The 26,128-nt window shown below is 41.4% G+C and overlaps 1 protein-coding gene across 6 annotated transcripts in view; it reads right to left on the reverse strand.

Annotated features, from left to right (window-relative positions):
• Window positions 1-2,806: 2,806 nt before the first annotated feature.
• The window catches only part of LOC125452648 (signal-induced proliferation-associated 1-like protein 2), a 548,569-nt gene continuing 525,247 nt past the window's right edge, over window positions 2,807-26,128 (reverse strand). For all 6 annotated transcript variants that reach the window (XM_059645560.1, XM_059645563.1, XM_059645558.1 and 3 more), the window contains 2 exons: window positions 6,014-6,095; window positions 2,807-3,823 (listed from right to left, as the gene is read on the reverse strand). In XM_059645560.1, the coding sequence (XP_059501543.1) occupies window positions 3,677-3,823; window positions 6,014-6,095 (229 nt within the window). In that variant the 3' untranslated portion in view covers window positions 2,807-3,676. The remainder of the gene's footprint in view (window positions 3,824-6,013; window positions 6,096-26,128) is intronic.

Genomic DNA, 26,128 nt, shown 5'->3' on the forward strand with positions numbered 1-26,128 from the left:
ATTGACAAACATTTAGGCCATTATACTTCTGAGGTTTATGCCTTCAGATTCTTAGAGAAATCATAAAATTGTCTCTACAGTTCAAGCAAGAGAAACTGAATGGAATCATAGGTTTCTATAGTACAGAAAAAAAGACCCTTTAGCCCATGCAAACCCACTGAATGGTTAAAAGGCAAATAAACTATCTTTGCCTGTCCCAATCGTGATTGTGTGTGGATATATCTGAGATTTTGAAGGGGTGTAATTTAAATTGCATAAACTATAAATCCTTTATTTTCACTACACTTGTTAAGGTTGTGTTTTGCAATTCTTCTTCTGTCATCAATTATCTTTAGAGTCATGTCAGGACACAAACAGGGCAAAATTTATTTAACATTTTCTTCTTCAGAAAGATTTTATTATTTATTGTGTAAGGAAGGGGGAACATGTGTTAAATCTGCAGAATGATCATAACCCTCCAGTTGCATGGTATTTTATCTGGCCTAGATATTCACATAGCCAGGAAGTCGTCAGGGCAGCACTGACTGAATGTGGATCAGGTCCACGTGGAACTCCTGATGCAGCCAATTCTGTAATCTTTCCCTGGAAATTGAAGCTTCCAAATAGCAATGCCCCTGAGTCTGTAATCCTCTGAAAGAGTCAAAGTCAGAGAATTTGGAGAGTTCTGCCTCCATTAAGTTGAAGAATTACCCAGGAAACATTAGAAGAGTATCCTAGGTACCTAATAAATGGACTCCCCCTACTCACTGCTGACTCCCAAGTACACCCCCACCCCTTACAATACCCTCAACCCAATCCAACAATCTCTCAACTCCTCCACCCCACTATCACCATCACCACTAACCCTCAGACTGGACTCGGAGTCGATTTGGAGGATCTGAACCCGAGTCAAATCCCACCCCCCACAGACCCCTTCTCCCGCCTCCAACACACCCCATCCTCCTGGACACCACCCCAAGGTCTCGACGGGTTCATCTCCAACTACTGTCACAACATTGATCGCCTCAACATCTCCACCTCTCTCATTCACTCCAACCTCTCCCCCAAAGAACATGCTGTCCTCTGCTCCCTCCACTCTAACCCTAACCCCACTACCAAACCCGCGCATAAGGGAGGCGCAGTTGTGGTATGGCGCACTGACCTTTATATCGCTGAGGCCAGACACCAGTTCTCTGACACCTCCTCCTATCACTCCCTTGATCATGGCCCCACCCCTGACCGCCAAAACATCATCTCCCAGACCATCCATAACCTCATCACCTTAGGTAACCTCCTGCCCATAGCCTCTAACCTCATCATTCCCCAACCCTGCACAACCCGTTTCCATATCCTTCCCAAAATCCATAAACCCAACTGCCCCGGCAACTGCCTGCTCCTGCCCCACTGAACTTATCTCCGCTTACCTTGACTCTGTTTTCTCCCTCCTGATCCAGAAACTCTCCACCTACATCCAGGACACTACCCACGCACTCCACCTCCTCCAAGACATCCAATTCCCTGGCGCCCAACACCTCTTCACTATGGAAGTCCAATCCCTGTACACTTGCGTTCCTCACACAGATGGCCTAAAAGCCCTCTGCTTCTTCCTCTCCTGCAGGCCCAACCAGTTTCCCCTCCACTGACTCACTCATCTGCTTAGCTGAACTCGTCCTCACTCTTAACAACTCTTCTTCAACTCCTCCCATTTCCTAGAGACTAAGGAGGTGGCCACGGGAAACCACATTAGCCCAAGCTATACCTGCTCTTTGTAGGTTACGTGGAACGATCCCTCTTCTGCAGCTACACTGGCACTATTCCCCACCTCTTCCTCCGCTACATCGATGACTGTACTGGTGTCGCCCTGTGCTCCCACGAGGAGCTCGAACAGTTCATCAACTCTATTAACACTTTTCACCCCAATCTCAAGTTCACTTGGAACATCTCTGATACCTCTCTCTACTTCCTGGACCTCTCTGACTCCATCTCTGGTGACCACCTTGAAACTGAAATCTATTTCAAGCCCACCGACTCCCACAGCTACCTGGACTACACTCCCTCTCACCCACCTTCCCGCAAGAGTGCGATTCCCCACTCCCAATTCCTCCGCCCCCACATCTGCTCCCAAGATGAGGCGTTCCACTCCCAAACATCCCAGATGTCCTCGTATTTCAAGGACGGCAACATCCCCCCACGATCATATCTCTGGCGTTTCCTGCACCTCTGCCCTCACAACCCCTCCCTTCAATAAAAATAAAGACAGAATCCCCCTTGTCCTCATGCATCACCCCAGAAAGTGGTGAGTCTGTGGAATTCACTACTACAGAAAGTGGTTGACGTCAAAACATTATGTGTTTTCAAGGAGGAGATAAATATAGCTCCTGTAGCTAAACAGATCAAGGTAAATGGTGGGAGGCCAGGATTAAGGTATTGAGCTTGATAACCAACCATGAGCATACTGAATGGCAGAGCAGGCTTGAGGGGTCAAATGCCCTACTCATGGTCCTATCTTTTATCTTTCTATGTTTAGAATAGCAACTTTGCTGTTGTTTGTCTTCTCAGCATCTCTTCCAATCACGTGTTTTAAAACCAGCCAACTCTTACATTTGATAGCATATCTACTACTTATAGTTTGGAAGATCAGAATTCCTATACTCTGCAGGCATTGATGTATTATTACACAGCATTGTATTTAATATCTTTATTAATAACTCTACAAATCAGCATCAAGACCTTTAGAGATAGAATGTTCTGCTTCCAGCTCTTCTTTTACTGGAAATATAAAAATGGCAGGAAAATAAAGACTGAGCAACTAACTTTATGTCCTACATTTATTAAAAAAGCAACTGTATGTCACACTTCAAATGAGAATAGTTTAAAAAGAACACGTTTTCCAAAGCATACAAACCATGGAATATTATATACTAGCAGCATTCAAATGTTAGATTTACTACAAACCATGACAGTCTTTATACTGATGAACTACAGACAACACAATTTACAGCAAACTGTTTTTCATAGTGCAGATGAACAAAACTTAATAAATTTAAGGTTAAATAATTTTAAATAATCGTTAAATACAGGACGCTTTTCATCAGAGCTTCTGTACAAAGATAAACAGATTTGGCATTGTACAAATGGCTTGCCGGCTCGTGGTGTGCACGCTTTACTGAGGAAGGTGCACTACTGATCCTATAGCTTTAAATGAACTGTACAAAAATCAGTGAAACTGTAGGTTAATTAGTGAACTATTCAAAAGGCAAGTGAGCATTAAACATCAGAACACTGTTTGTTTCAGGCACCAATGTTTTTTTTTCCTGCAAATGAACATTCCCCTAAACTAACTGTATCTAAACCTGCTTCATCAGACTAGTGCTAAATTCAACAAAGCCCTGCGGATATCACTAAAGTCTTATTGCTATGACACTGCAACAATGAAAAGAAACTAATTACAAAAAATAGAGCACCTTTCACATTGAAGTTACTGTCTCAAGGTTTTATTTTATAATACAAGAGGCTGAAGTCTTGGCAAGTTCAACTTTTGTGTTTAACTGTATTCTTGCCATTGGTGTGTTCAAGTGAACAGAATCAGACACATAAATATAGCTACAACACCTATACCTATTTCTGAACATCACATTCTAGGAATTAATTATTTTTCCACCTAGTGTGTTTTATTATGATCCTCAGTATCCGTTTATCAGGATTTCTTGTCGATAGTGTTGAAAAACCATTCAGTAAATTTCCTTAGCTGTGCAGCAGCAGTTTGGGACTCCTCTTGAAGCCGCAGGTTATCGTGTCGCAAGTGGTGAACCTCAGCCTGGAGCATTGCCTTGTCTTCCTTTTCCTGCTCAGAAAAAAAATCACACAAAAGAATACAAACTGGGTAGTAGCTACATGCATCCAGCAGGACTTTGACACATTGGCTTTTATGCTATGTAACATGTATATTTTGAGGACAATAAGGACTGCAGATGTTGGAAGCCAGAATCTACAGGTGTGAAGCAGGAAAATCACAGCAGGTCAGAACAGCATTAGGGGAGCAGGAAGTCAATGTTTTGGGCCGAAATGTTGACTTTCCTGCTCCTCTGATGCTGTATGACCTGCTATGCTTTTCCAACATGTATATTTTTCCTTGTAGTGCATACCCCAATTATTTTCATGGTTTTAAAATGTTGTGTCAACATTTGATTGTTTAGATTGATCATCAGACTTGGCTTTTTTTGGAAAGTGTTACATAAAGAAAGACCTATTTTCTCAAATGATGCTTCACTTTCAGGGAGAAATCAAGCATTTACTTGAGATTTAATGTTGCAGGTTAATCTACTTGGAATTGGTAACTGTGTTTTCAACTTTGCAAAACTTTGTCTTCCTTTAGGGCAGCACGGTGGCTCAGTGGTTAGCACTGCAGCCTCATAGCACCAGGGACCCGGGTTCGATTCCAGCCTCGGGCAACTGCCTGTGTGGTGTTTGCACATTTTCCCAGTGTCTGCGTGGGTTTCCTCCGGGTGCTCCGGTTTCCTCCCACAGTCCAAAGATGTGCAGGCTAGGTGGATTGGCCATGGTGTTCAGGGGTGTGTGGGTTATAGGGGGATGGGTCTGGGTGGGATGCTTCAAGGGGGTGGTGTGGACTTGTTGGGCTGAAGGACCTGTTTGCACACTATAGGGATTATAATTCTAATTCTAAACACTTCAGGTACACCATATGTGCATAAGAGGCAGAGCATTTATGATGTGAGGGGTCAAAGGTGGATGGGAGACATGAACACAGTACAGACACAGGATAGATGAGAGCTGTATAGAGAGGAAAAGGGTCAAGGTGGCTTGGGAGGGAAAGGGACAAAGAGTAGATAAGGAAGGGGAAAGGATGAGTGGCGAACAGAGGAAAGATGAGTAGGATACAGAGAGTCAGACAGACACTAAGGGATGAACAAGGGATATGTGGACGAAGTGAAAAGAGAGATGGGATTTGAGTGAGAAAGTTGGTCTGGAATGTGTGAGGAAGGAGATGCATACCAAGTCACAATGGGTAGGAATGGAAGGTGTTGTGGAGGAGGGAATAAGGGAATTTTGGAAGGTTGTGGGGAAAGGGGCATAGAGGGAGGAATGAAGGAGTACAGAGGAAGGAAAGGATGAGGGAGCACAGGGAGGGAAGGATAAAGGAATACAGAAGAAGGCAGGTAAAGACAAGTGAGATGTGGAGGGTGGCCTGGTGTCTCAGTAGTTAGCACTGCTGCTTCAAAGCACTAGGGACCTGTGTCTGTGTGAGTCTCCTGCCACAGTCCAAAAATGCACAGATTAGGTGGATTGGCAACACTAAATTACCCATTGTGTCCAGGGATATCAGGCTAGGTGGATTAGCCATGAGAAATGCAGGATTACAGAGGCAGAGTAGAGGGGTGGGATGCTCTTTGATAGGTCAGTATGAACTCAATGGACTGAATGGCTTGCGTTCCATGCTATAGGGATTCTCTGATTCTTTTAGGCAGTACAGAAGGAGGGAGAGATGAAAATGCATAGAGGAAGGGAGGAATGTAGGGGTGAGGGGAAAGATCGAGGTTCAAAGGGAGAACTAGGAGGGTTGGAACGAACGGGTTGGAGGGAATGATGACAGAATAAACAGGGACAGAACAATAACATAGATATGGATGGATAGAGGGATAGGGGGTATGGATGGAATGGAGGGGTTAAAAGGAAGGACAGTGGGGGGTGGCGGGAAGGATGGCTAGTGTAGGTACGCAGAGAGCATGAAGGACGAGACAAGTACTGAGGGTCAAGGTGTATATATGGAGGGGTGGAGTGATGCATGGAATGATGGAGATAGTGGGAGTGAAGAACAAGTGCATTGAATGATGTACGGAAGGAGGGATGAATGGAGAAATGGTGGGGTAGGGAAAGGAGAAGCAAGACAAGTAAGGAGGTTGGAAGGAAGGAATGAGGGCATATGAAAGGAAGATATGTGTAAAAGGAGGATGTATTGATGGAGGTAAGGGTCTATAATGTTGATACTGTTACAACATACAACATATAGACCTACCTTTCGTAAGTCATCTTGAAGTTGAATGAGAATGGTCTCCAGCTGATTCACTTTTCCAGTGATTGTATTGGCATTGCTTCCTCTACAGTAAAGTATCAATGTAAAAAAAATGAGTGTTATGCAATTCATAAACATTAGATTTTCATTCTGTTAATAATAACTTGTACTAATTAAGTAATGAAGTACCTCAATGTGCCAGAGAAAGTCTGGGTCAGATGACTAAAAGTTTGGTCAAAGAGGTAGTTTGAAGAGAGATAATAGGAACTGCAGATGCTGGAGAATCCGAGATAACAAGGTGTGGAGCTGGATGAACACAGCAGGTCAAGCAGCATCTTAGAAGCAGGAAAGCTGACGTTTGGGTCAGCTTGGGTAGTTTGAAAAAATGTCTTAAAGGAGAAATGTGTCATAGAAAGGAAGAGAGGTGCAGGATGGAGTTTCCAGAGCCTAAGGCCCAGCTGGATAATAACACAGCCACCAATGTTGCAGCAATTAAGTTGTGAATACACAGGAGGCCTGAATTAGAGGACAGCAATTATTTCAGAGGATTGTGGATTGGAGGAGATTGCAAGATTGAAAGGAGCAAAATCACAGAGAAATTTGAAAACAAGAATGAGAACTTACACAGAAGAACAAGCTCAGGGGTGATAATTTTGGCAACATGAGTGGTAAATGCCACTATGAAGTGATCAGAGATGGCCTTGTGTGATTGACATTATGTAATCAGTAAAATGGTGAGATTACAAGGTGAAGGAGGTGGCTATGATTATGGGTTGTGAAGTATACATATAAAAGGAGAAATATATTCTTATTAAATTAAATCAAACCTGTGAATAATTTACAGAGGTAAATAAGATAATGGTAATTGTGGGAATTGCATAATAAATCTGAGAGTAGCCACGAGATCAACATCTGGATCGAAATTCTTGTTCAGTCGTCACACAAAATCGTAAAGATACAGATGAGACACTTATTTGTGTCTACTGGCTCTTTGGAGAAGCAAATCGACCTTTGCCACTCTCTCACCTTTTCTCCATAGCTTTGAATTTGTTTTCTTTTAGGCATACCTTCCAGATGAAGCAGCAATTTACCTGCATTTCTCTCAATCTACTCTACTCTATTTGTTGCTCACAATGTGAACTCTTCTACATTGAGGTGACACAACACAAACTGGGTGACTGCTTTGCAGAACACCCATGTTCTGTCTGCAAAAATGACCCCAAGCTTCCAGTTGCCTACCACTTTAACACACCACTGTGTTCCCTGGCCAACATCTCTGTTTTGAGCTTGCTGCGGTGCACAACTGAGGTTTGATGCAAACTGGAAGAATAGCATCTCATCTTCACCTTGGCTACCCTATAGCTTTCGGGACTCATTGTCAATTTCAATTAATTTAGAGCCTGAACACCTCCATCCATGCCCTTTACCCACCCCAGACCTCAGGCCCTATCATGACATAGGTTACTTTCAGCATGGTCAACTTATCGTAAGACCACAAGAAATAAGAACAGGAATTGGCTGTTCGATCTCAAGCCTAATTCGCCATTCAACAGTGGCATGACATTCATCACGTCCACTTTCATGCCCTTCCTATAGCCCTTGATTCCTCTACTGACGAAGAATTTGTTTACCTCAGCCTTACATTTACATTAGGATTCTGCCCTCACAGCTCCCTGTGGCAAGGAGTTTCAAAGACTCACAGAAATTCCTTCTCTTCTTAGTCTTAAATTGGCCTTAATTCTGAGACTACGTCTTCTGGTCCCAGAATCTCCCATTAGGGGAAACATCCTCTCAGCATTTACTCTGTCAAGCACCTTAAGAATCCTGTATGTTTTAATGATATCACCTCTCAATTTCCTGCTTATCCTTGTTCATAAGACATTAGCTCCATGCCAGTGAATTTTCTCTAAACTGCCTCCAAAAGATAAATAAAGGAATCAAAACTTCTCACGTACTCCAGATGTGGTCTCATCAGCACCTTGTACAGTTGCAGTAAGACCTCCCTACTCTTATAATTCAACTCCATTGGAATAAGGACAAGGGTTCCATCAGCCTTCCTGATTACTCGTTGCACTCGTGTGCTAGCTTTCTGTATTTCATGCACAAGTATCACCAAGTTGTTTTGTGTTGCAGCTTTCTGCAGATTCTTTCCATTTACATAACACCCTGTTCTTTTATTCTCCCTTCCAGAATGAACAACTCTGCATTTTCCCACTTCACACTCCATTTACCAACTTTTGACCACTTAACCTATCAATGTTTCTCTGTAAGCTATTTGCATCTCTCCCTCAACCTACCTTTCCACCTATTTCTATGTAGTCTGCAAATGTGACCAAAGTCCATTTGCTTCCTTCCTTCAAATCATTAATATATATCGTTCACAACTGTGGTCCAAGCATGTGAAGCACTGGTCATGGGTCATCGAAAAAAAAGTCACTTATCCCTCACTGTTTCCTGCTCATGAGCCGATTATCTATCCATGCCAATATCCTACCTCTGACACAGTGGACTCTTACTTTATGGCTTAATCTTTTATGATGCACCTTGTCAAATGCTTACTAGAAGTCCAAATCAACACATCACTTGGCTTCCTTCCATCCACTCTGATTGACAATTTCTTGATAAACTCTAATAATAAATTTGTCAGACATGATTTCCCTTTCATGAAGCTATGCTGACTCTGCTTGATTAGATTATGATTTTCCAAAAACTGATTTCAATACATTTCCAAAAATAAATGTTAGACTAATAGGCCTATAGTTTTTTTTGCCTCTTTCCCTTTTTGAACAGGGGCGTCATATTGGCAGTTTTCCAATCATCTGGTATTTCTCCAAAATACAATAATTTTTGGAAAACCACAACCAATGCATCACCATCTCTGTTGCTACTCCTTTTACCATCCTAGAATGCAAGCCATCACGGCCAGGGGAATTATCTGCGTTTAGCCCCATCAGTTTATCTATTGCTATTGATGGTGATGGTACTTAATTCATCCCTTCAATTCTTTACTATTAATGGGATGTTCAAAGTGTCTTCCATCATAAAGACTAATATGAAAAATATCTGTTTAACTCCGCAGCCATTTCCTTGTTCCCAAAATCATCGCCCCAGATTCATTTTATAATTGGCTTATGCCCACTTTGACCTCTTTCTTCCTTATTACGTGTTTAAAAAAGCTCTTATTGTCTGATTTAACATTCCTTGCTAGTTTGTGCTCATAGTTTAATTCTTTTGTCTTGATTATCTTTTTAGTCCTCCTTTGCTGGGTACTGAATTTATGTCTTTGAGACTATCATTTACTTTAGCTTCCTAAATGCATTTTCATTTAATTTAATACTCTCATTAACATCCTTGGGTAGTCATGGTTAGGTCTATCACTCTCCCAGAATCTTCCATCCTTACTGGGATGTATTTTTGCTGAGACTCATGAACTACCAGTGTTTGCCACTGCGTGCTTATTGTCATTTCTGCTAATTTATCTGGCTAGTTCATTCAGCTAACTCAATCTCATTTCATGGTAATGCCCTTTATTTAAGTTAACATTGTTGCTTCCAACCCAAGTTTGTCACTCTCAAATTGAATTTTAAATTCTATCATGTTATGATCATTATTTCCTAGGGGATCTTTCTCTCAAACGTCATTAATTATATCTGCCCCATTACCCCATACCAGATCCAAGATAGATAGCCCTCTGATTAGCTCCATGATATATTGCTCTTGGAAACTATCCACAATGCAGTCCAGAAATTTGTTATCATAGCTACCCTTTCCAATTTGATTAACCCAGTCAACATGAAGATTAAAGTCACCCATGAAATAACACCACAGCGGCTGGTATCTTGTCTAGGGGAAGCAATAGCCTGGCGGTATTATCGCTGGACTGTTAATCCAGAGACCTATGTAATGTTCTGGGGACCCAGGTTCGAGTCCTGCCTTGGCAGATGTTAGAAGCTGAATTCGATAAATATGTAGAATTAAGAATCTAACCATGACCATGAATCCATTGTCAATTGTCAGAAAAACCCATCTGGTTCACTGCCATCCTTACCTGGTCTGGCCTACATGTGACTCCGGACCCACAGCAATGTGGTTGACTCTTAACTGCCCTCTGGGCAATTAGGGATGGGCAATAAATGCTGCCTAGCCAGTGACGCCCTCACCCCGTGAATAAAGAAAACCAAGTCACCCTTTATGTATACATGAAGAGTCCTTGACTACGTCTTAAGAGCCAACTCTCAGAATGTCAGAATCCCTGACACTGTTCTTTTTATCCGTCAGCTAGGGCTCCCTGATTGGACCAGATGAACAGCTCCAATCAGGAGACCCATATTCTGTAAGGTCCAGTGGGCTGACCTCATTACAATCACAACATCCTCCTCCGAGTTAGAGTCCATAGGCCAGTCTTTTTCTAGGTGAGCCTCTTGGGGTGTTTCAGCACCGGGCCAGGTTCCTCCAACTCAGCACCCTATATGGGCAGCGTGTAACACATGGGATCTCGCCTCTTGCACCAGGACTGTTTCAGTAGAAATTCACTTTCTTCTTCCAGTGGCAAAGGCATTGAGGCAGCTCTATCCATCGTGTCCATCTCTGACTCGGAGGACTTATCAACACTCAATGGACAGGGTGAATCCACAGATTCCTGCAGCCTTTCTACATGTTCCAAGGGACAAAGCTCATTTTGCTCCTCCACCATGTGCAAAGTTGCAGCTTTTGTATGGTCCAGGTACTTATTCAGGACCATCGCACCCACCCAAATTTTATGTGTCACTGGTCCTGACTTTGCCTCTTACCCATGCAGGGCCATTTCCATGGTTCTTACACCAAACTTCGTCCCCTGTATCGAACTGTCTCTCTTGTTTGCTGGAGTCTTATGTCTGACACTGGCATTCCTGAAGCCGTTTCATCCTCACCCTTTGATCCGGGAAGGTGAGAATTAACCAGGTGCAAAATCATCTACATATTACCAACTTTGCTGGTACTTTCCTTGTAGTTGCATGTGGAGTGGTCCTGTAATCAAATAAAAACTGTGACAGCTTGGTATCCAGCGAGGCTGTAGGCTGTTTCTTCAAGCCAGCCTTGAAAGTTTGCCAGGCCAAAGGATAATGGATAGCACGGAGCTGTCCTTACATGTCAAATCCCATTCAACTTTAGGAAATACCCAAACTCCCTGCTGTTAAATTATAGCCCAGTAACTGTGATCAACATTTCTGGGACTCTATGCATTGAAAAAGATGTGCACAGTTTTTCTATCGTCGTCCCTATGTTTGATGAATAAACTCTATACTTGCCCAAGCCCTTTGGGTGGGTGTCTACAATGACTAAAAACATTGAGCCCATGAAGAGACCTGCACAGTCAATGTGCAATTGAGTCCAAGGTTTACCTGGCCATTCCCATGAATGCAGGGGAGCTGCTGGTGGTAATTTTTGTCCTTGTTGGCACTCTGGGCACTGCCCCACCGATGCGGCTATGTGTGCATCCAATCCTGGCTACTAAGTGTAACTTCTCGCCAAAACCTTCATTTTCGAGACCCCTGGATGACCCTGGTGGAGTGCAGCCAGTATCTGGCAGCAACCTTTGCTCGAGACAATCACTTTTGCTTCCCATAACAATATACCACATGTGAGCTGGTCTCTCTGAGTCCAAAAAAGGTTTCAATTCTAGGTGGGATGGTCCTTTGGTTTCCCATGTCACCACCAGTTATTTCAGTTTTGGCATGACTGGGTCTTTCTGTGTCCAAAGTCTGATATTGTCAGCTGTGACTGGGAACGTGTCCACTAAATTTAATACCATTACAGGCTCTTCCATTGTGGGTACCACCGGTGGTGTATCTGCTATTGGGAGATGGCTCAGTGCATCTTCATTCACTACACAGCCACCCAGGCAGTGTTCCAACTTGTAATTAAAAGCACTTGGTATTACAGCCCACCACTGAATGCAGCCCAAAGCTACGGGTGACATTGTCTTGTCCTCTTTAAGCAGACCCAAAAATGGGTTTGAAGACCTTTATTTTCATAGATTTACATCCGTAAAGGTATTGTTAAAACTTACTGGCTCCAAATATGACCACCAATCCTTCTTTCTCTCTCTGGGTGTATTTACATTCTGCATTAGCTAAAGTCCTTGATGCATATGTTATTGGGCATTTGTCTCCATTGGGCCACCTATACGCTAATACTACCCCAATGCTGTACAGAGAGGCAGTGCACGTTAATACCAGATCTTTCTTAGGAAAATAGCGTGCCAAGACCTTAGAGGATCATAGATGTTTCTTTACTTCACCGAAAGCTAAAGCTTGTCTATGTAACCATTTACCAGGCTGACCCTTTTTTAGGAGTTGATGCAAATGTGCCACAGAAAGACCTAAGCTTCGGTACAGGCGTGGGAGCCAAAGCACCTTTGATTGTCCTCACTTTATATTCCAATGGGTGTAGCCCAATCTTTCTGATTCTGTAGCCCAAACAGGTTACTTGGGGTGCGTGGAACACACAGTTTTCCCTTCTAAATTGTATGCCCGCCTGGGAGAAATGTCTAAGGGCTATGTCCAAGTTCTCTAGGTGCTCCTTGTTATTAGAATTCCCTGTTATTAGAATGTCATCTAGATAAATGGTGGCCTGATGTAGACCTTGCAAAATGTTCTCCATTGTTTGCTAAAAAATTGAGCAGACTGACAACAGTATAATCCCTTATGGGTATTAATGTTAGCATACTTCTGGGAATCCTTGTCTTAACATAATTGCAAATAAACATGGCTCACGTCCAGCTTTGTGAAGGGCAGCCTCTGCCAGCTTTGCATATAAATCCTTAGCACTGGACAGGCCTTGCAGAATCACTGAATTGCTCCCTGGTCAACATGCAAGGTGGCCTTGGCTTCATTAATAGCCCCTAGACCTTCCTGGAAGACTTCTAGATATTTAGTCAAGACTTCATCAGGCACCATTTTCTAAGTGAAAAATGTTGAGCCAATCTAGGTAAATCTCTTGCAACCAATTTGGGTGGCACAGTGGCTCAGTGGTTAGCACTGCTGCCTCACAGACCCAGGGCTGGATTTGATTCCAGCCTTGGGTGACTATGTGTGTGGAGTTTGCACATTCTCCCCATGCCTGCGTGGGTTTCCTCCCACAATCTGAAGATGAGCAGGTTAGGTGGATTGGCCTTGCTAAATTACTCATATTGTTCAGGGATGTGCAGGTTGCATGGATTAGTAATGGGAAATGCAGAGGTACAGGTAGCTAGGGTGGGTCTGCATTGGATGCTCTTCAGAAGGGTGGTGTAGACTTGTTGGGCCAAATGGCCTGTTTCCACACTGTAGGACTCTATTCTATTCTATTCAGGATCAGCTATTTATCCAGCTGTGAAAAACAGTTTACCATTTGTTTAAAATCCCTACAAAACTCGACCCATCAGCTTCACAATCAGTACAACGGTCGCTGCCCATTCCACAAACTGAACAGGTTTGATGATACCTTCAGCTCCCTGTCTCCTGCGATCTGCCTTTACTTTTGCCAGTGAGACAAATGGCACTGATTCTTCATCAGAGCTGCTCTGATGAGGAGTGATCTGGACTCAAAATGTTAGCTCGCTCTCTCTCCATAGATACCATCTGACTTGCTGTGATTCCATCATTTTTTGTTTCCTAAACAAAGACATGATGTAAGAAATAAAAACCAAAAGAACTGCGGATGCTGGAAATCAGGAACGTAATCAAAGTTGCTGGAAAAGTTCAGCAGGTTTGGCAGCATCTGTGGAGGAGAAAACAGAGTTAACATTTCGGGTCCGGTGACCCTTCCTCAGAACTCTGAGGAAGGGTCACCGGACCCGAAATGTTAACTCTGTTTTCTCCTCCACAGATGCTGCCAGGCATGATGTAAGAAATGTTGACCCCAACTCAAACACAACGGTTGTGAACAAATTTCTTCAAGAACATGTTTTAATCTCGTTGCGACTGAAATAACTCCACAGAGGCTGGTGTACCTTTCCAAGTTACCCCTTATTTACAAATCAAAAGTCCTTGACTCTACTTCTACCTCTTCAGAGACAGGTCTCGGAATACCAGAATCTCTGGGATTCCTCCTTTTTACCTGTTAGGCAGGGGTCCCTGATTGGACACGATTGACAGCCCCAATCAGGGAACTCATATTCTGAGGTCCAGCTGGCTGACCTTGTTAAAATCATCACAACTCATAATTATTATGGTATTCTTTTTACAGTCTTCAAAAGTTTGTTGATTTATAGTCTTTCCTACGGACAGGCTACTGTTTGGCGGACTGTACACAACTCCTACCAATGTCTTTTCTCCCTTGCTGTTTTCTACCTCTACCCAATTGGACTCTGAATCATCTGAGCCTAGATCATCTCTCACAATTGTTCTCATTTCATCTCTTATTAACAGTACAACCTCACCAGCTTTTCCATCCTTCCTATTTCTCTAAAAGGTCAAATATCCCTGAATGTTGAATTCCCAATTTTGATTTCCTAGTAACCATGATTGAGTTATGGCTATGATATCATACTCATTTCCCTCAATTTTCACCATCAGATCAACCTGTTCCAAAAGCCTGATATCAACATAAATTCTACCTTATCTTCGCTACTGCCAGTTTTGAAGAACAGTCACTGGACTCTGAATGTTAACGCTGCTTTCTGTCCACAGATGCATGCAACAGAGTCCCACATGGCAGGTTGGTTAGTAAATTAGAAATGTTTGGGATTGATTAGAAGTTGGATAAGAAGTTAGGCAAAAATAGGCATTTCTCACTTCGGAGGCTAGTTGTAAGTGTTGTTCCGAAGGTGTTGGGATCCTTGTGTTTTCTGATTTATACAAATGATATAGAGTTGGGTGTTGAAGACAAATCTCTAAATTTGCAGATGACACTAAGGTAGGGAGAACAAAAAACTGTGAAGATGATGTTGAACGACTTCAGCAAATGGACAGACATCTAGCAGATGAATTTCAACATAGAGAAATGTGAGATAATGCATTTTGGTACAAGAAACAATAGTCTCAATGGTGCAACTTTGAGGGTAGTACAGGAGCAGAGGGACCTCAGGATTCACATGCATTATTCTCTGAAGATGACCAGGTAAATTGAAACAGTTGTTATGAAGGCTTATAGGATTCTTGAGTTTATCAATAGAGGCATGGAGTATAAAAATAAAGAAGTGATGCTACATCTTACAAAATCATTGGTCAGACCACATTTGGAGTACTGTGCTCTGTTCTGGGCACTTTATTTAAGGAACAATGTGAAAACCCCAGAGAGTGCAAAGGAGATTTACTAGAATGAAATGAGGATTGAGGGAGTTTAGATAAAGGGAAAGATTGAGAAATTGGCTTTATTCTCTTTGGAGCAGAGAAGATTAAGAGGTGGCCTTATTGAGGGTTCAAAATTATAAAATTATGTACACTTTTGACAAAGTAAAGAAGGATACTCGCTGAAATGTCAGTAATTAGAGGTCACAATTTCAAGATTGTCAGCAAGAAAGCCAGGAGTGAGATGAGGCAAAACTTTTTTTCAAACTTAGTTGTTAGGACTTGGAATGTACGACGTGGGACAGTGGTAGAGGCAGGTTCCACATGGGGTTTTAAAAGAAAGCTGGATGTATATTTGAAACTGATGAATTTAGGGAGCTACAGAGATAGGGCTGGAGAATGCAACTACCTTTCAGGAGCCAGCACAGACATGATAAGTCAAATAGCCTCTTCTGTACTGTAAATTCTAAAATTCTATATGCTGCCAGACCTGTTGAGTTTTTCTGGCAATTTGTTTTTTTTGTACCAGCTTCTTCTATGTATCCACATAACCAAAGTGTTTCATTCCTGGAACACTTTAAATATCTTCACTTTCTTAAACTCTTTAGAAATCCGTCCTAAACTGCAGTGCCAAGAATTGTGCAAAATACACTGACTCTGGTTGAAACATTTTTTTTCTAAATTTTCCTTGTACACCCATATTCAAGTTGTTAATTATATATCAAGAAGTATAGTGATTATAGTACTGATCATCTGGGAATCAAAAAAGAGTCATATAAGCTTTGAAATATTCACTTTGTTTCTCTCTTCACAGATACTGCCAGATCTGTTGACTAGGTGGATTAATATTTAGCTTAAAATGTGACATGAAGAGCGGCGTTTATGGTCTCCTTCTACTGTGATACTTTATGGGATGGGGTGAAGGAAGGGAAATGGATGTATCATCAAGGTGGCCTTCAGCTTGGCTGAAAGAACAACGGGATAATTAAAACAACTGGGACGATTTAGTACTGGAAAAGAAAAGGGGAGAAGTAAGGACTACAGAGACATTATTTGGAATCAGTGAGGGTGATACAGCAAGAAAGACAGATTGCTCAATATAATCAGAACAATAGGCCAATTATGTCTGTGTTGACTTTCTACCAATATTGTTTTTGTTCTAGTCCTAGTTTCTTGATTTTTCCACTTTCTCTCTTACAAATAATTATCCAATTCCTTGCATTCCAAATTCTAACCATTTTCTCTGTAAATTTGCTTTCCACTGTTGTTTCTTTTGCCAGAAGCCTTCAATTGTTATCCTCTGATTTTTGGTCCTTCCACTAAAGGGAACAACTTCTTCCTATCTGAGCTGCCCCAACCTTCATGATTTTGAATAACTCTGTCAAAACTCTTAACAATTCCCTCTCCAGAGAAAAGAAGCCAGTTTCATGAATCATCCAGTATGGTCTAAAGGGATACCCCAGGCCTATTGGATCGAGGGAACAGGTAACAGATATATTAAATAAGAGTTAATTACATGTGATGATTGGTAATTAATATGAGAAGCTAGCAATCAGTGCTTGTGAGTTTCTAGAGTGTAGTGAACTGGCAGAAAGAGCTCACTAAAAGTGTGGAGTTGCACTCTGTTCAAAAACATTTATCTTCTTTGGCATTATATTGGTAGCACAGGACAGCTGGGATAAACTATAAAGCTTCAGGGAATGAATGCACACTCGTGTCTTCTGAAAATGAGCTTTATGACCAGTAGAAATTGAAGGAACCACATGGACCTGGGTTACTTCATCACCAATGAGAAAACAAGGCTTAGCACTTTTGTTACCATACAGAAGCAGAATAAGAAGCAATGTTATTTTGGAATTAGAGCTTGATAATTTGATTGTTAACATGCATGGATAAAATTTTATCAACAAGGTGATTTATTGACTGCTTATAAGAACTTCGAGGGCAATTGGCAATACATCATACATGACACAACATCAGCAAATTGGTGAGACTGTCCAGATACAGATCACAGGTGACAGTACAAAAGGAAAACTGTAAGAGATGTGAGGACAAGAATACTATTGGCAATTTTCAGAAGCAAAGAGAATGTGTGCCCTGTAATAAAAGAATGAACCCCTGAAATACTCAGGGCATAGACCCTCAATGTTTCAGGTGCGATCAAAAGTGCCATTACGCCATGAACTGTTCCAAATGGTGTGAGCATTTGAAACTAAACATGAAGTGGAAGATTTGGAGGAAGAAGATATAAATGTGTGAACAAGGAGCAAGAATAAACTATTTGGCCCTTACAGTCTGCTCTGCCATTCATTCCCTTGGTAATCAAGAATCTGTCCACCTCTGCCTTAAAAATATTTGAAGGTTCTGCATCCACTGCCTTTGAGGAAGGGAATTGCAAAGATGTGTAACCCTCTGAGAGGAAAAAAACAGTTTCCTCATCTCTGTCTTAAATGGGCAACCCCTTATTATTACACTATGACGTGCAGTTCTAGATTTTTCTCCTTTCCACATTCACCTAGTCAAGTACCCTCAGGATCAAATACGTTTCAATTAAGTCACACCTGATTCTTCTGAAATTCAGAGTATACAATCTAGCCTTTTCTCATAAGGCATTCTGCTCATTCTAGGTCTTAAACTAGTAAGCTTTCTCTGACCAGCTCCCATGTAGTAATATTCTTCTGCAAGTACTGTGATCAGTACTGTAGACATTATTCTAGTGTTCTGGATGTGAGTTTGCTCGCTGAGCTGGAAGGTTCTTTTTCGGACGTTTCATCACCATACTAGGTAACATCATCAGTGAGGCTCCGACGAAGCGCTGGTGTTATGTCCCGCTTTCTATTTATCTGGTTAGGTTTCCTTGGGTTGGCGATGTCATTTCCTGCATTGGTGATGTCATTTCCTGTTCTTTCTCTCAGGGGATGGTAGATGGGCTCCAAATCAATATGTTTGTTGATGGAGTTCCGGTTGGAATGCCATGCTTCTAGGAATTCTCGTGCGTGTCTCTGTTTGGCTTGTCCTAGGATGCATGTGTTGTCCCAATCAAAGTGGTGTCCTTCCTCATCTGTATGTAAGGATACGAGTGATAGTGCGTCATGTCTTTTTGTGGCTAGTTGATGTTCATGTATCCTGGTGGCTAGCTTTCTGCCAGTTTGTCCAATGTAGTGTTTGTCACAGTTCTTGCAAGGTATTTTGTAGATGACGTTCGTTTTATTTGTTGTCTGTATAGGGTCTTTTAAGTTCATTAGCTGCTGTTTTAGTGTGTTGGTGGGTTTGTGGGCTACCCTGATGCCAAGAGGTCTGAGTAGTCTGGCAGTCATTTCCAAGATGTCTTTGATGTAGGGGAGAGTGGTTATGGTTTCTGAGCCCATTTTGTCTGTTTGTTTGGGCTTATTGCTGAGGAATCGGCGGACTGTGTTCATAGGATACCCATTCTTTTTGAATACGCTGTATAGGTGATTTTCCTCTGCTCTGCGTGGTTCCTCTGTGCTGCAGTGTGTGGTGGCTCGTTGGAATAATGTTCTAATGCAGCTTCGTTTGTGGGCGTTGGGATGGTTGCTCCTGTAGTTCAGTATTTGGTCCGTACGTGTCCGCATTCCAACTGGAACTCCATCAACAAACACATTGATTTGGAGCCAATCTACCATCCCCTGAGAAAAAGAACAGGAAATGACATCACCAACCCAAGGAAACCTAACCAGATAAATAGAAAGCGGGACATAACACCAGCGCTTCGTCGGAGCCTCACTGATGATGTTACCTAGTATGGTGACGAAAGTCTGAAAACGAACCTTCCAGCTCAGCGAGCAAATTCACATCCAGAACCTCAACCTGAGCTACAAATCTTCTCAAAACTCGCTATTATTCTAGTGTGTCTTACGAGTGCCCTGTATAATGGAAATACACATCAAAAACAGGGCATTTTATTAGTCACAAGAAGTTTCAGCCTAGTAATGATTGTGTTGCCAGCACAGTCGTTCAATTGTGCAATATTTGCACTATATAGATAAAATTAGAGTCTCCATAGTTCCAGAGATGATAGGGCTGATCTCTCATTGTAGAGATGTGACTGGTGGTGAGTTGAACCTGAGGTCATCACATCCTAGGCGAGGATGAGAAGGCGGGAACGTCATGGTAACCTCAGCCAGTGTGGAAATGAACCTGCACTGTTGGCATTTTTCTGCATCGCAATTACAAATCAGCTATCCAGTCAACTGAGTTAACTAACTCCCCAACCCACTATGTGTGGTGACAGTAGACATTTTGTGTATCTACAGAGTGTGGAATAGACTGGCTAAAATGCTATCAAGACTCTCTCAGTAATGAGGGTCTGGACAAAGTTAAAGAATTTGGGAGTTCTACCAGTTTCCGGTTTGGGGTTGACAATGCACTAAATCATAATGAATAGTTATTCCTTGTAAAATAGTCAGAACTAATCATTTCATTAATATAGATGTAGTGTCCAATGAAATACAGTTAATATGTAGGCCATCAATGAAAAAAATGAAAATGGTTACATATAAAGCTGTTGTATTTTGAAATTGTTTTGCATTTGCAATATACACAATTTGGAGACCATTTTAGTCCTTTATTGGAATATAATCACTCCGCTAAAGAAATTAAAGTAGTTTTAACATTGCGGGTGGGGGAGGTATAGAAATTTATGTGGCAAAATGTCAGTTGCATTAAAATTACATAGCGAATTTGCCTGCCTTCCCCCCACAAATGGTTAAACATGTTAAAATAAGGTGCAAAAAAGGGATGGGGAGTACAACAGGCTGACAAGTGGTGTTCCGTAAGGGTCAGTGATGGGGCCACAACTTTTCACTGTGTACATTAATGATCTAGATGAAGGAACTGTGGGCATTCTGGCTAAGTTTGCAGACGACACAAAGATAGGTGGAGGGACAGGCAGTACTGAGGAGGTGGTGAGGCTGCAGAAGGATTTGGACAGATTAGGAAAGTGGGCAAAGAAGTGGCAGATGGAGTACAATGTGGGAAAGTGTGAGGTCATGCACTTTGGTAAGAAACATAAAAGGATGACTATTTTCTAAATGGGGAGAAAATTCAGAAGTCTGAAGTGCAAAGAGACTTGGTGTTCTGATCCAGGATTCTCTCAAGGTAAACTTGCAGGTTGAGTCAGGAGTAAGGAAGGCAAATGCAACTTTGGTATTTATTTTGAGGGGACTTGAATTTAAACGCAGGGATGTACTACTGAGGCTTTATAAGGCTCTGGTCAGGCCACATTTGGAGTATTGGTGCGCAATTTTGGGCCCCATATCTCGGGAAGGATGGAGCCCTGGACGGGGTTCAGAGGATGTTCACGAGAATGGTCCCAGAAATGAAAAGCTTAACATTTGAGGAACGTTTGAGGACTCTGGGACTATATTCATTGGAGTTTAGAAGGATGAGGAGGGATCTAATTGAAACTTACAGAAGAATGAATGACCTGGACAGTGTGGATGTGAGAAGATGTTTTCATTTGTAGGAGAGAATAAGACTCGAGGGCACAGCCTTGGATTAGAGGGAAGACCGATAAAGGGAAGAACAGAGTTAAGGAGAAACTTTTTCAGCCAGAGAGTGATGAATCTATGGAATTCACTGCCACGGAAGGCTGTGGAGGCCAGGTCCTTGAGTACATTTAAGACTGAGATAGATAGGTTCTTGATCATCAAGGGGATCAAGAGTTAAGGGGAGAAAGCAGGAGAATGGAGTTGAGGAACTTAACAGCCACGATTGAATGGCGGAGCAGACTCGATGGGCTGAATGGCCTAATTTCTGCTCCAATGTCTTATAATTGATAGATGTGAAATTTGTAATACATTCCAAAGGATATTGTCATGGTCTGTAGTAAGTTTCCCCAAAGCTGGAGATTTCAATGACCTTATGGGAAGGTCAACAATAATATGGTACAAAGATAAGAAGATAATTAAGGACACGGTAATGGGAAAGTGGAAAGGGGCTGACTTGGGTCACTGACAAAAATTCTGACAGGAGAATTTGCTACTGAAAAGTTGAAAGAGATGTGTGCAAATGTGAACATAATAGTTATGAACATGGCCGCAGGATTTCTGTCTGGCAATGGGGAACTCTGCAGTAACAGACAAAATGGTTCGTAAAATTTTGACAAGTCAGTCAAACTGCAGATTATGGTCTGCACTAGCGTGGACTGTGTATGTTAAGAATTTTGGAAGATGGTTGGAGGATATTACCCCTTTTGATAGGAATGCTAAAGTTCCAACAGTAATAAGTGATCAGGCCTCAACTTTGGAAGGCTCTATAATTAGCTCCACTTTTTCAGAACATTTGAAGGCACTGCATTCAGACAGAAAAACCCTCATTAAAGCCAAAGACTCAGAATGAATTCAACGAGCCTCAAGGTACAAAGTAAGGCCATCATGAACTAGTTTCAGACAGCGAGATGTAATTCATTTGAAGGGTAAGGGCTTAAAGACTGGAGAGGCCTGGCAGCAGAAGGGAAGGTTATTGGTGAAGACAGAAATAATAATTATACAGAATGGGAGCCAGATTATTTGCGTACACTTTTTTGGCATAGATTACAAAATTATAGATTCAGAAGAAACTAGCGGAACTACTTAGGCATCACGTACTTCTGATGCCCAAACGCTGCACAGTTACAAGGATCAAACTGCCGCAGTTGTCAGTTTACGCGATGATGGGCAGATCAGTTCTGATGATCAATATGAGGCCATTGATCCCAAAGATCAATGGCCAAAGGTGAGTAATAATGTAAAATACTCACCAGACACTCAAATAGGTCTGGGAGTCAACCTGCCCCTAGAAAGAGATCACAAACTGTTGAAAGAAATCCTATTATTAATAGGAGGGGGAGGTCAAAAGTAGCAGTCCAGAAAAGGACAGCAGTCAAAATGAAGGATGCAATTTGACAAGGTTAAGGAATATAATACAAACCAGGAATACCACCACGAGCAGAAGGTCATGCAACTGGGAAATATTAGGGGTCACAAAAGTAATGGAAAACAAGTTAATAGAATATGCTAAATAATAAGAATAAGAAAGCTGGAGAGAATTTGAGGTGTACACTGAGGTGTCATATAGGGCTGGTAGGACTGAAGAGGTATCTCAATTTTTTAGGAGTAATAAGGTTATTAATGTTCAGTTTTGGAGAAAAGCTGGGAGATCAAGATAAGAGTAATCACACGCAATTTAGAAGATTTTCTTGGCTTTGTTAGTGATAAATGTTTGGGAATGCAGTTGATATTAAAATTGTGTTTCTGCAGGTCTAGAGGGAAGTATTTATTAGTTCACCAAAAGAGGTACTAAACGCAGTGAGGATACTGCAGAAGTTAATTAAATATATGGCCTAAATGACACCTTTAGAATTTGATGCTTCACAGTAAGGTTTATCTTGTGAAAATTAGTATGTCTTCGGTGAAAAACAGACCCTGTCATGTTTTACTAGCACGATAAAAGCCAGCACCCAGGCATCTTTATAAAGTATGTTGATGATTTTGCACATCAGCAACCTTTTATCAAAATAGGACCTCACAAAAAGATGCAGAGACTACCAAAATGGAAATGGAGGCAATGTGAAATCTAACTGGACAGGTGAATTAGCTCTGCTCCCAAACAATGCCAGATGCCAATTTTGAATTATTAGAGTTGAGTACAACTATGAAAAATTTCAAATTGGAAGATATTTTTCAAACAAACAAAGCATTGAAAAAATTAAAAATAGAGCAATGTGATTTGAAATGTCCATTTTTGGCAGATGACAATACTTGAAACTGAGATAATGGGAACTGCAGATGCTGGAGAATTCCAAGATAATAAAATGTGAGGCTGGATGAACACAGCAGGCCAAGCAGCATCTCAGGAGCACAAAAGCTGACGGTCTAGGCCCGAAACGTCAGCTTTTATGCTCCTGAGATGCTGCTTGGCCTGCTGTGTTCATCCAGCCTCACAATACTTGAAACTGGTTGTTTTTACTGAGGCTCCTTATGCAAATTTCAGTGATGGGTTCTAAAATGCAGAAGAGTGTGTGATTTTTCTTGTGGGAAAGGGAGATAAATGTTACCCTTTAGCCTGGAAAGTTCAAAAAATCAAAAGATTAGTAAAAGTATCATAGTGGTGGAAACTCTTGCTCCTGATGATGTAGTAAATATGTCTTTCTCTCAGCAAAAAATTGGAAGCAATTCAAAAAAGGGATTAGGGAGCAATACCTATCAAGTGCTACATCAATTATAACTCAGTAAAGGGTTTAATGTACACAATGAAATGTGTGAATGAAAAAAAGACTGAGGATCAATACTGCAGATTTCAAACAGATGCTGAAAAACAGAGTAATCTCCAAATTTAAAAGGGTGGATAGCAGCAGTCTGCTGTTTTACAAAGAAAGAAACAAGCTCTAAGAAACTGTTAAATAGACCGGAAAAGCTCACTTGAAACTTTAACTTGCAGAATAAAAAAAGGTAATTTTGTTTTCTTTTCTTTTTTTCTTATTATATATTGATTTTTTAAAAGGAGAATCTGTCACCATCTATCTTGGCCTGAAGGGATGCCCGAGACCTAATGGAACAAGGGTGATGGATACAGTAATTAAAGGTTAATTGGGTGTGAATTGGTTGTATGAAAATATATATAGACAATTAGTAATCAGTGGGTGTGACTTTTATGGAGTGTAGTCAACTGAAATAAAGCTCTCACAAACTGTGAATATGGACTCCATTCAAAAACAACTTATCTTCTTGTGTACAATGTCCACAGATCCTTGGAACCATTTGTCTGAATATTTCGTGCATACACACTCTCGTGCTTTCATATCCTTCCTAACTGCGCCCAGAGCACTATAACGGAATCCTAACTAATGCTTTATACAAGCTTTTATCTTCAATGCCTTTCTTTATAAAGTCCAGCATCCTGTATGCTTTACCCACTTTCTCAATAGAGCCTACCAGCTTCAATGACGTGTGCAAATATAGCAATATAATGCACTTACTCCATCTTTCTCTGTTCCTGCACCCTTTTTAGAATGAATCCTCTTAACATATTTTCCTTCTCCTCATTCTTCCTACCAAACTAAATCGCTCATAGTTCTCTGCATTAATTTAACTTGCCACATGCCCACCAGTTCCATCAGTCTGTCTTTGTCCTCTCGAAGTTCATCACTTTAATCCTTACTTCACAACATTCTCAAATTTGCTGTCACCACAATTTTTTGTACCATATAGACTAAGGTCTAAGTAATTTACACATATCAAGTAAAGCCAGGGCTCCAGTATTACATACTATCTCAATATATATCTTCCTCCAATCTGATACCTCATATCTCTTTATGTATAAGAATGATGAAAGTGAATCAATCAGAATTGATTTTGCATGGAAGTACTGGAAGGTGTAGCCAGTTTAGTGAGCAAGGTAGTTCTCCCACAATGTCCATTCAATGAGTACACAGAATCATGGAAATTCAAATAAAAGCAAAATACTGTGGATGCTGGAAATCTGAAATAAAAACAAAGTGTTGGAGATATCCAGCCCTATTGTTCTGAAAAAGAGCTACACTAAACTCAAAACATTTGTATTTCATGAGAGTGAATAGAAAAAAAGTAGCGAAGGTGATTCCGCAGGGTAATGAGGGAACGAGATGACAAGTAGAACATTTGGTGCTCAGTGTTTTTTACTTCAAATGGCACTGTGGGCCAGATCAGAAATGATGAAAGTAGTAGAATTGCCGAATTAAGACAAGCAGCAAAATGAAGAATGACTAACTCCTGAAAGTCCCCAATGTCAGAAAAGAATGTCATGCAATTAGTCCTCACAAACAGCAATGTGATGGATCAGATAATCTCGTTCTTGTGATTATTGACTGAAGGATAATCATTTGGCCAGGACACCGGGAATACATGGGATCTTTTACATCCCCTCAGAGTGCAGATGGGATCTTTGTTTAACGTCTCATTCAGATGACAGGACTTCCAACAGTAAAGCATTCCCTCAGTAATGCACTGGATTGTCAGCCTACTCTTTGGACTCAAGCCTCTGAGGTGGTGCTTGAACTCACAACACTTTTACTCAGAAAAGTGCTACCAACTGAGCCACGGCTGACGCAAGCAAATTCTAATGTAAGGTTTCAGAAACTGAAGCAATACATGACTCCAGAACCTGACTTTTAGTCTCAGTAAACTGACTGAGGAAACTGCAAATCCTTCACCAATTTATTTGAAAGCTCACTGAAATCTGGTCATGGGGGCAGTTCAATACTCATCATAACAGTGGCTTGATACTACCATCACAGGCAGAGTTGGCTGAGTCCTGAAGAACATATCTGTCAAACTGGGTTTGCTGCAGATGGCCTGGCAAGCAGCAAAGGGGAAAACTATCTATTTGACTGCCCTGACCAATTTACCTGTCATATCTGTCCATGACTACATTGGTAACAGTAGTCACTACACAGCCTGCAAGGAGACAAGTCCTTTCTTCACAATGAGGATACTGTACCACACATATGATAAACAATCACTGCTAAAAGAGTTACAGTCAGAACAAACCCAGCAGCTAGGAGCTGGGAACATAGCAACGGAACTGTATTCAATCAGAATCTGTGGCCTCATGCCTGGTACATCCCAGAGTGTCGATCCAAAAGATCTATGATAGTTTAATGAAGAATACAGGGGGTCATGCCAACAGGATCATCCAGGTATGCCTAAAAATTAGCCTGGTCAAGTTACAGATAAAAAATAAACATACACCATGTTGAAAAACTCAGCAAGTCTGACAGCATCTGTGAAGAGAAAAAGAGATAATGTTTAAAAGTCCAGTATAACTTCTTCAGAAGAGTTGCTTTTAGATCGGATCAAAGTTCTGCGGTCACATCACTTCCAGTTGTGAA

This window comes from Stegostoma tigrinum, chromosome 4 (genome assembly GCF_030684315.1).
Source record: "Stegostoma tigrinum isolate sSteTig4 chromosome 4, sSteTig4.hap1, whole genome shotgun sequence".
NCBI lineage: Eukaryota > Metazoa > Chordata > Chondrichthyes > Orectolobiformes > Stegostomatidae > Stegostoma > Stegostoma tigrinum.